General features: G+C 35.0%; 1 protein-coding gene across 2 annotated transcripts; it reads right to left on the bottom strand.

Moving 5' to 3' along the window:
- Positions 1 to 188: 188 nt before the first annotated feature.
- LOC127874494 (uncharacterized) lies at positions 189 to 10814 on the bottom strand. 2 transcript variants are annotated; one of them, XM_052418854.1, is made up of 2 exons: positions 9753 to 10814; positions 189 to 779 (listed from the first exon to the last, which is right to left on the bottom strand). In XM_052418854.1, the coding sequence occupies exons 1-2, from the start codon at positions 9947 to 9949 to the stop codon at positions 305 to 307; spliced, it is 672 nt and encodes a 223-aa protein (XP_052274814.1). In that variant the 5' UTR covers positions 9950 to 10814; the 3' UTR covers positions 189 to 304. The 2 variants fall into 2 exon arrangements, with proteins under 2 accessions (XP_052274814.1, XP_052274815.1); XM_052418855.1 differs by lacking the exon at positions 9753 to 10814 and adding an exon at positions 2326 to 2492.
- Between the last annotated feature and the right edge of the window lie 148 nt (positions 10815 to 10962).

Genomic DNA, 10962 nt, shown 5'->3' with positions numbered 1-10962 from the left:
AAAATCATGGAAGCAGAACATTCTTGTTAAATGCATACCTCTTTGTTATTAATCTTTCCATACAGTCTCTTCAGGTACTGGCTAATGGTTTATTGGAGAAAGGTTGGACAAGAAAACGAGACGTGCGAACGGACAAAGCGGCTATTATAATTAACCTCCCCCCCCCCCGAAAAGAATTGCCTGGAGTAAAATGTGCATTTTTTTTTCACTAATCAACTGATAAAAGATAAATAACATATATAGACAATTCCTCAATTGCGTCTAGATTAAAGCAATATACAGTACGCAACAAGACTGTTACTTCTTAGTCCACAATACTGGCTTTAGCAATTCTGGATTTTGATTTTGATTTACTTTTCCTAGTCTTAATAGGATTCGGGATTATTTCCGGGAAATGATTGTTTCCCTGTGGATCAGATCCGTGAACTAGCCATGTCTTAACAAACTCCTTTGACGACATTTTTTTAGGCAATATCGGCGGCGGTTTGGTCGAAAATTGTTCTGGTAGTCTCACATTAATAGTCTTATCATCTCCTTGCGTTTGTTGACTAGATGTGTTATTTGCTTGATGTGTTAACTGCGAATGTTTTTGTCGTCGAGGGGAAGGAATGTCTGTGTTTAAAGCTCTGCCATTTTCCTGTCGTTTGGTGTAGATTTGACATGGCGCCGCACGGATTTCCGGTAAGACTTGCGCATGATCTGTGGCGATCGTGTTTGCGCGCGCAACTGTTTCTATGATGTTGTCTGGAAAATTGCCCTCGTCTTCTGAATACATGCTCCTGAAAATATAAATCGTTTACGTTAATAATACTGTAACGGATGAATGATAGTATTGATATTGTAAGTTACAACATGTCCCCATCTTATAGCGTCTGATGTCGCAGGAAGTGTCCTTAATTTAAAACTTAGCAATTTAGTTCCCGATTTTGGTTGAAAGATCCCACAATTACAACATATTAAAACACATTAACACCCAAACATAATAACTGCTAAGCGGTGTATTTCAATATCCCTATAAGTTCGTTTGTTTTAAAATAGAGAAAAATACATTAAAGAGTATCTTTCTTTCGGCCGAAGTTATTTTGATTAAGTTTGTTTTACGAAAATAGAATGCTAAATCCCAGCATACTACATTATTATGTCATGTATTTTAAATACGCAATGTTGAACTCCTTCATTTGCGTTCCAGCATTTAACCTTTATTTTAATTAACATTCTAGAGACCACATTTATTTTCCGATCTGTATGGAACTTGGTTCATTTTCGTTTGATAATAATCACCCTGTGCGTTTGTTATGTATCGCATGAGATAGTGATATACATTGTATATTATATTTCGATTCGTATATTAGATTTTTTTTTAAATAAAATTAACAAATAATAAAAAAATAAAGTACAATTCGCTTAAAAAAATACATTCACCATATTTTGTCAACAGAACTGATTGACACATTCTTCCGAAGCTTACCGAAAACAATCGAGCATTTTCGATGTTTATATTTGATAATCCTATATAAAAATAGATCGAGTTAAATCAAATTGTGTATGCAAGAGATTAAATTTTGTCAAACGGGCCATTTAAAATACAGACACTCAATTAAAATATATGTGCATGTATTACTCATGAGCATGTTAACTGAACCAATATGGATTCGAATGTGTGGTAAAGATAACTGATGTTTGAAACGAATGACAAAAGATTTCAAATTTACAAAAAATATGACTCTCGTGATCCCCTCTCCGAAAAAACCTACATACTTTTTATTTAATCATATCCGCTAGACAGTGTTTTAGTATTTTTTACAGTTATAGTTATCTGTAGCATGTACAGTTTTGTTTAAATGTCATTATCATTCCATATGTTTATAAATTACATAAAATTGTTATGAAACCTGCTCCGCTCTGAGAAAACGGGGCTTATTGCATGTGCTGAAAGTGTCGTCCAAGATTAGCCTGTGTTGTATGCATAGGCATATCAGGGACGACAATTTCCGTCTAAACTAGATTTTTGCTGAGAACAGATTTCCTTTAAACGAATATTACAATAAATGCAAATTGCACAGGCCACGTACTCTAGATGATAAATATACGCTCTGTGCACAGGCTAATCCGGGACTATATTTTACTCATTGCACAGGCTAATCCGGGACTATATTTTACTCATTGCACAGGCTAATCCGGGAATATATTTTACTCTTTTGATTTAAGCCCCGTTTTCCCAGAGCAAGGCTCGCATATTTTTATACGATAAACGTTGATAACACTTTGATAATATGACCAAACCATTAAAAACATAAAGAATGTATACCATTTCTATACACCTACCAGTCTATTTCAACATCCGAATCCATGTATAGACACTATTATGTGCTCCTTATTCCTTTCTGGACACACACTAGTATGATTAAACAATTACTACTTTTTTGTCTCGTTTTTTAGCAGTTACTGTGTAAACAATTATCGAGATATTATGTTTTCAATTAGATCGCCAATTTACATTCATTTCGTTTAGATATTTTTTGAAGTGCCTATTAAAGTTTACTTTTGACTTCACCACTTCAAATCTTTGAACAGAACATGCAAAATCTCCCGGCGCTACACAAAGGTTTGGTAAAAGATTGTGAACGATTAATTAACGATTTAAAGATTTTTTAGAAAGGAGAAGTGAAATTTAGTTTATACATACAATACTTATTCTCGATGTATGAACGGCGGTAACGCCAAATACTTGACAAAGATCCAAGGTTAATGACTGCATGCTTTAAATTCAAGAGTTTCAAAAGTAAATTAAACAGAACAGTCGTATGTGTTTATCTGAAGAGAAATATCAAATGTTTCGTGCACGAATTTGCTTTACTTAAATCATTTTATAGTTTGTATTTAGAAGGACGTAAAACACATATCGAAGGCACAGAGGACGTGGAATATAAGATTAACTTATTAAAAAAAGAAATGAAGAAACAAAGTACTTGAACAATCAATAATACCTGAAGTATGAGAAGAGCATGTTATTAAGTTTGGTTCAATGGATAACTGAACCGACTGACAACATCCACTAAACAGAAAGTAGTTTAAAGTTGACCACAGGCCACTACCAGTAGATTGCATTTGTTCCTTATGTACACATCAGAGTGTTTCTATATATGACCTAGATACAATAATCCAACTGCCAGCTATTGACCCTCAGGATACGTATACGTACGTATACGTGAGCTGTACGTATGTGTCGCGTTCTAAGAAAATTGGGCATAATGCATGGGCTTAAAGTGTCGTCTCAGATTAGCCTGTGCAGTGCGCACAGGCTAATCAGGGACGACACTTTCCGCTTTTATGACATTTTTCTTTTTTAATGAAGTCTCTTCTTAGCGACAATCAAATTTAGGCGGAAAGTGTCGTCCCAGATTAGCCTGTGCGGACTGCACAGGCTAATCTGGGACGACACTTTACGCACATGCATTATGCTCAGTTTTCTCAGAACGCGACTCGTATGTACTCATAAAAGCTCAAAGCATTCAAAAAGAACTAATATATGACCTATCGCCCAATGCTGCATTGGAAACTGTTAATGGATTACTTAGGTCAAAACGTTAATAGGTCAAAACGGTGCTACCATTCCAATTTGATTAAATTGTCTCTTTTTATAATTTATCCGGCAACGATGGGATTGCACATTATGCACACGTTTGTTTTAAGTGTGAACCAAAAGTCGTTATTTTTTTCATAAATTATTTGTTGCATTAATTTATATGAGTTAAATGGTTTAAAGTATTTATTTTCACGATGGCCATTCTAGTACCGAATCATTCGGTGAAAACTGAAACAGTTTGTTGAAAAAAAGACGAATCAGAATAAAAAACATCAAATAAAACGACACACGAGTGGTTCATAGCATCAACAAGTATCTTCAAAAAAGATACTTTACATTAAATTTGTCGAATTAAACTAGATGTGATACGGAAAAGTAATTAAATAAAGGTGGATCAACGATTTTCTTAAAACATGAGTTATAACGGAGACCAAAACTGGCATCACGACTTATAGTTTTAGTATTATTGCGTTAAAGATTAACCCATTTATGCCGAGTTGACACTCCCATCCTTTTAAATTGGATCTATTAATTTCCAAAATTAGGGATGTCTGGTATATTTATTTCTATTTTTAGAATATTTCTTACAGAAATTCCTTTAAGCAAACAGCGCAGACCCAGATGAGACGCCGCTGTTTGCCAAGGCCTTTTTTTCTAGACGCTAGGCATAACTGGGTTAACATGATTGTGACATATTGACTTACTGTGTTTTACGACTAAGTACCTTTTTATTCGTTTCATATCTAGAGTTGTCTTCGTGAAGGCATGTTCTGCTGTCACGTGATATATCCGACCTTTGTGATTACAGAGGGAATCCCAAAACCGTGGGACGCTCATTGAATAGTTGCGGAAGAAATCGAAATCAATTAAACAAATCGATCAAAGTATATAAAGTAATCGGTTTAAACAGACCCTTATGGTTCCTTCAAATAATCAATTCCAATGTCCTATTAAGCCGCCTTCTGGGAAAACCGGACTTAATGCATGCGGGTAAAGTGTCGTCCCATCATGTGCGGACTACACAGGCTAATCAGGGACGGCACTTGCCGCATAGACAGTATTTTAGTTTTGAAAGGACTTCCTTACAAAATTCCATAAAAGCAAAAGTGTCGTTCATGATTAGCAAGTTAAGAAATAACGCACATAAATTAATCCCAGTTTTCACAGAAAGTGGCTCTATTGAGAACACTAGAACCGTCAACTAGTTTGATGTCAAAGTAATTGCACAAATGTTTCACACCATTGACAATTATACAATATTTTAACTTTTACTTTCGCACTCCCGAAGTCATAACTTATTCTGTTATCCATTTCATAAGAATTGCATGCGTCAGTTTATACGTTAGTAATAGCCCCCATAGCACCGTCCCTATTCAGGACTAAGGATATTATATACGTATTCTTCTATACGATAGTAAAAAGACATTATAACACACATGTTAACTAGTTCAACCCGATCATTATAATTAAAACTCATCATATTTCTACACATAAATATCGATATATACAAGACTCAAAATACTTCAACAGGATTATTGCAATATACACAGCTTAAATTAAACGCCTTTTAATGCACATTAATCTCTTTATATGATAAACATCGTGCACTTACCTATAACATATAGCGAATGACAATAGGAAAAATCAGTTTATAATTAATTCCGTCAATCCTTATCAAAAGTGGTTAGCCTAATTGATTAATGAATTATAGAATTGATTGATCGGACTAGTCAAAGACTAGTAATAGAGATCATAATCAATATATAAAACAGTGCATGTCACGGAACAGTAGATTTGGGCTAAAAAAAGGTCACCGATTCAACCGATATCCATTTCGATTGTATTCAAATATGTCCCTCATTAGATCCAAATCAGTGGTATTGATATGTGTCTTGTTCTGTGAAAGCTGGTCATAATGCATGTGCGTAAAGTGTCGTCCCAGATTAGCCTGTGCAGTCCGCACAGGCTAATCAGGGACGACGCTTTCCGCTTAAATGGTATTTTCCGTTTAAAAGAAGTCCCTTTTTACCGAAAATCTAGTTTAAGCGGAAAGTGTCGTCCCTGATTAGCCTGTGCGGACTGCACAGGCTAATCTGGGACGACACTTGACGCACATGCATTAAGCCCAATTTTCTCAGAACACGACACATATAGCATGAGTCTCTCTCTGGGAATACCGGACTTAATGCATGTACGAAAAGTATCGCCCTATATTAGTCTGAGCTGTCCGCACAAGCTAATCAGGGACGACACTTTCCGCCTAGACTGGATTTTCGTTTAAAAGATACTTTTTTTCGACGTAAACTCCATTAAAGATTTATCAGTCGTCCAATGTTAGTGCGGGCTGTTAAGGCTGATATATCACGACACTTTATGCACATGCATTAAGATCCGTTTTTCTAGATCGAGTAATATCATTAATTAGATCCAAATAAATGGTTTAAAAAAATAGCATCCTTTGCATCATACGATCACAGAAAGGGTCGTTATAAAGGGGTTTGATTACAAAAACGTATTCTGACAAACGTAAGATTGTTTGTAATTCTTTAAAATTCAAACGTAAACTTTAAACTTGTACATGAGAGCATGCGTACACGGGGCGGGCATGCATGAACGTTGACTGACAAAATGGCTTACAACAATATGGATATTTTCCAAGCACGAGTAAGCCACGATATATATATATATATATATATATATATATATATATATATATATATATATATATATATATATATATATATATATATATATATATATATATATATATATATATATATATATATATATATATTCTATTCCTTCAATAGAATTTGCCCATTCGGCTCGAGGGTTTTGGTTCTTCACTCGGTTTATGTCCAAAGACGTTAGAAGTCGAAATAAACAACTTACTTAGTGTTCAAGGAAAACGTTTCAGAAGTCTGTTCTTAACTTACTTAACCATTGAGAAAACTGCTGTTTTAATGTCCCTTTTCTCATAAAACACAGTATTGAACGTGTACAGTCAATTATTATCAAAATCACGAGACGTTATTTTTATTAAGCTGGTTTTCTTCTTTCATTAATTTATTGTCGACATGATCTTGGTTCAACCCATTTTTATAACTTGCTTATGTATAAAAAAAACACACAAATGTTGGGACCTGAAAAGCACAGCTCATACCTTTATAGAAGGGATTTACACAGTGTTTTTTTTCTAAAGTCTTATATAGAAAGATAAATTAAAATAAAAAATTATCTTTTTACAGTATTTCATATGAAATTTTATGTATTTTTATATATATATAATATTTAAGCCAGGTCCGAGTCTAAGTCGGTCGTTCTACCGCTTCTCGACTTGCGTGCTGTAATACGAATATAAGCAAGATATGTATAAATACAATGTTTGAAAATTCTGATCTTCAAATATCTTGTTCGACATCCGCATGAAAGTAGCGGACGAATTAAAAGACCAAAAGGACTACTAGGGGAAGTAATTCTGTTATACTATTACAAGGATTATTGTTATAGTGGCATCCCCCGATATGAAATGTAGAGTGCGCTTATTAAATTGTGGAACTTTCAATGGTGTCTCGTCGTGATTTTTCTAGACATTTTAATCTAAGTAATCGGCCTCGAGCCGGGTTCGACACTACACATCTTTTAAAATTTTTAACACATTTTTTTTATCTCTGACAAGGGATATGAAGAATTTGCAGTTTTCGCACACAATACAGTGCCCTAATCGGTGGGTCATCACTCAGTCTGACTTCATGCGCAATAACTAATACGGTATTTTCATAAACTTCATATTCTAACACACTGAAGGTGTAGCGTTTTTGTATATTCTCAACTATTCCTACTAGGACTTTCTTTTTAAAGGTCTTGATAACTCGTGTGTCTTCAACAAGGTAAGAAAGTCACTTCGGACGACTCCAAGGACCAGTTTCTTTCTCTCTGCAACCACGCATATGGAGTCTTTGAGAACTTGTATCTCTGCCTATATGGTTGTTCTCTCGATGTCCACTTGTGGTTCAAAGTCAGAAACTAAGAGGAAATTATGACGCGTTTCCTGGATCACAATTGTTTCATTGGACCACACATGTTTCAACGACGTTTACAAAACTCGAATCTACAACGATGTCTTGTGGGAAGTTTCTGGCAAACGCATCATGTCGTTCAATACTTGCAAGGACTGCTTGTTCTTTTCAATGGGTCTAAAACGTTTTATTTAGCTTTCTTACTGACTTTCCTTCATTCTAACATCAAATTTTTTAGTCTTAACCACCAATCTTGAAAACGCTTGTACTTCATCTGCATGGAATTCTTGTCTAGAATTCTAAGGTCTTGATAATTCCAACTTCGTGTGTCTTCAACGAGTGAAGAACGTCACCTCCGACAACTCCAGGGACCAGTTTCTTTTTCTCTGCAACCTCGCATATGGGGTATTTTAGAACTTGTCTCCCTGCCTATAAGGTTGTCTTCTCAATGTCAACTTGGTGTTCGAAGTCAGAAATAAGAGAAAATTATGACGCGTTTCCTGAACTGAACTGCCTGAACTTGCAATTGAACGCAACTGAGTTCACAGTAGTGAAACTTTTGTGATGGTGAGCACCAGCGCCAAAGTGTCGGTTAAGCATGTCACTAGAAACCCATTCATTGTTATATTTATTTGTAGCCTTTCACGAATAATGATCCACGTATAAAACGGTCCATCTAATGCAACAACTATTGTCTTTCTTTTCGACTTGAGAACAGTCCGTCTTTTTACGCACAGGGTTCCCATTGATGTTTGCTACCAGAGAGAAACAAATTCTACTTCTCGGTTTGTATTTTGGAGAAGAGATACCACATGCTTCAAGTCTACGTAAGACCTTTTCCACAACCTTGTAAATAATTTAGCAGCGTTTTGTTAGGTCATAGGTTCTACAGGTTCTACTCCACACAGCAAACATCTCTGTATGTAGCCACAACATGTTAGTTCATATTTTTCAGTTTTTATGCTGAATAATATACGACGAAACTCTATTGTGTAACTGCTTCAGTCAGACTATCGTTTAAAAGAGAATGTTTGTCTTCTACAGGCGAAGAGTGTAATCTAGAATTTTCCGATAATATTTCTAAGAGATTTCTTGACTTGGTTACTAGATCCTACCGTTCTTTACCTTATGCAAAGAAACGTTTCAATAACAGGGAAACCGTTTAACAATTTCCAAACGGATTTTGAAGCGCTTTTAACGATCGGTCAGGCTTGTTCAGAATCTCTTTGAGTCTACATAAAACTTTAAGCCATGCAGGATCATCAAGTAAATCCAGAACAAACGACACTGTCTCTACGTCAGATAGAGTCATTTCCTGAAGGTGGCTATGATTGTCCCTTTATTCTAACTAGGATCACAAGGAGACAGATGCTTTCACTTTAACCTCCCCAGTCGACGGGTAAGCCGTAGAACTACCTTTCGTGTGTCCTGCTTAGTGGCAAGCTTTGCCAGAAACTTATCTTGTTCTTTTATAAGTTTCTTTATCACCTCCCATTCCATTAAGGCGTCCTCGGTCCGAGTTATGCTTCCCTTTGTGCAATTCTTAGCGATTCTAATTGATTATCGATCTCTGTCCTCATATTTGACTTACTCATGACAGGTAACATTAGAATAACACACAACCCTTTATGATAAAACGTTGTTAAAATCAAAATAATTTAAGGAACAAGCATAACATATCACAAATAATATCCTTCACTGCACGTGTTTCACATTTCACATAATATACGGTTTAATATCGCTAATTGAAGAACTGTAATATGTATTGATGTTCAATGAAGAAGAAACCCTAGTCAGGCTGTATATACACTGGAGTCGAGGGCCGTAAGACAAAGACGTTTACGCTAGTAAGAACCAAGAAAACGGGTTTGAAATTCACTTTTTTGTCACAAAGGTTTACCCGCTCTTTCAATAACTGAAAAGGCTTCTAACAAAAGAATACTCAGGGTTATCAAGAACAAATTACTTACATTAACAGTTCGCGGGCTCACACTTAATTTTAAGAAACAGACATAGCAAGTGAAAACAATGGTTGACGACAACTGCAGCTCAAATAGTTTTGAAGAGATATTTAATCGAACTGCAAGTTGAATATTTACGATCACCATATCAGCTTTAATGCACAAAACAACTTGACTATAACTTACTGCTGATGCCAGTTGTTATTTCCCTTGATGATCAATCTAGGGCGATGCTTGTTTATTTTAATATTTGGCAGCTTGAAAGAACGTTTTGACCTTTTTTGTTGAACCGCCGATTTAATTGCATTAAGCAGCTCAATAGCACGCATGTCTGTACCAGACTCCGAATCCATTGCTTGAACATCAATTTCGGCTGGAATCATTTTTTTTTAAATTTCGCATTTTTTCCATTTGTAAACGATTGTTGTTTTGTAAAGCAAATTGGAATGATCATTAACTTCTATTCCATTTTTGAAAGATTATTTTATCACTTTTCATTTCTTAAACGATCAATCTGTCTTCATTAATTATTGAGCTTTTATTTTGTATGTTAAACGTTCAAGTGTAGCTTCAAGAGATAATTAAACTTTTGAAATTCTCATGCTTGTCTTATGAAATGTCCTTAAAGAATATTAATGCTATTTGAAGCTGTTTTCTTTTGGTTTCAAAAGACTTCATACATGAAACGTTTTACAATTTTGATTTTTTTATTGATTTTTCGACGATTTGTTATTGTTAATCATAATAATATTTAGTCGTCATAATATTCGGAAAGCAAACGTGTGTCTTAAGTTGCGTAGCTTCGTGCAACAGAGTCTCTTTAAAAAGAGTTTTATGCAAATTATTACTTTATCAATTTAAACCATAAGGTTTTAATCGTCGGTCGGATGAAGATACGAATGTCAGCATTTTTGTCATTCCTTAGACATTAAACATATGCTGGTGTATACTTATTTTACCACACATTTATTAAAATGGTAGATGTAATGAAACTTGTGTTCAACGGCATATACGAAATTGTTCAAATGAAATGGCGCGTTTTGCGTTTCCCCTTTATTGCTGTTGTACTTCGCTGGTTGCTCATCAACACATGTGTAATCCAATCCACATCCAACTTATCTGCAACAACATTATGTTATACACATCGGTGAAAATTGTTATATCGCAATTTTTTTCACTCCAGGTTGCGTCATTAACATGTGTCGAAGCACTTAAATAAATGGATTATACCAAACTGCAAACAATCCAAGAGAGGTATATATTCAATTGAACTTACATATCAATGTTTTTCATTCCATAAACTAAACTAATCTCCGCGAATATAGAATTTCTATTTCATTGTAAATAGATATCAATCTGCTATATAAATATGCGAGATAATAATTATACCCACATG

This window comes from Dreissena polymorpha, chromosome 3 (genome assembly GCF_020536995.1).
Source record: "Dreissena polymorpha isolate Duluth1 chromosome 3, UMN_Dpol_1.0, whole genome shotgun sequence".
NCBI lineage: Eukaryota > Metazoa > Mollusca > Bivalvia > Myida > Dreissenidae > Dreissena > Dreissena polymorpha.
Note: the sequence above shows the minus strand (reverse complement) of the source record. Positions and strands in the feature narration are given on the sequence as shown.

What these genes read in the sequence shown, in the direction of transcription:
- LOC127874494 (XM_052418854.1), bottom strand. Translation starts at nt 9,949, where the DNA reads ATGATTCCAGCCGAAATTGATGTTCAAGCAATGGATTCGGAGTCTGGT. An exon ending in AATAACAACTGGCATCAGCA is followed by an intron (nt 780 to 9,752) that starts GTAAGTTATAGT and finishes TTATATTTTCAG; the next exon opens with GAGCATGTATTCAGAAGACG.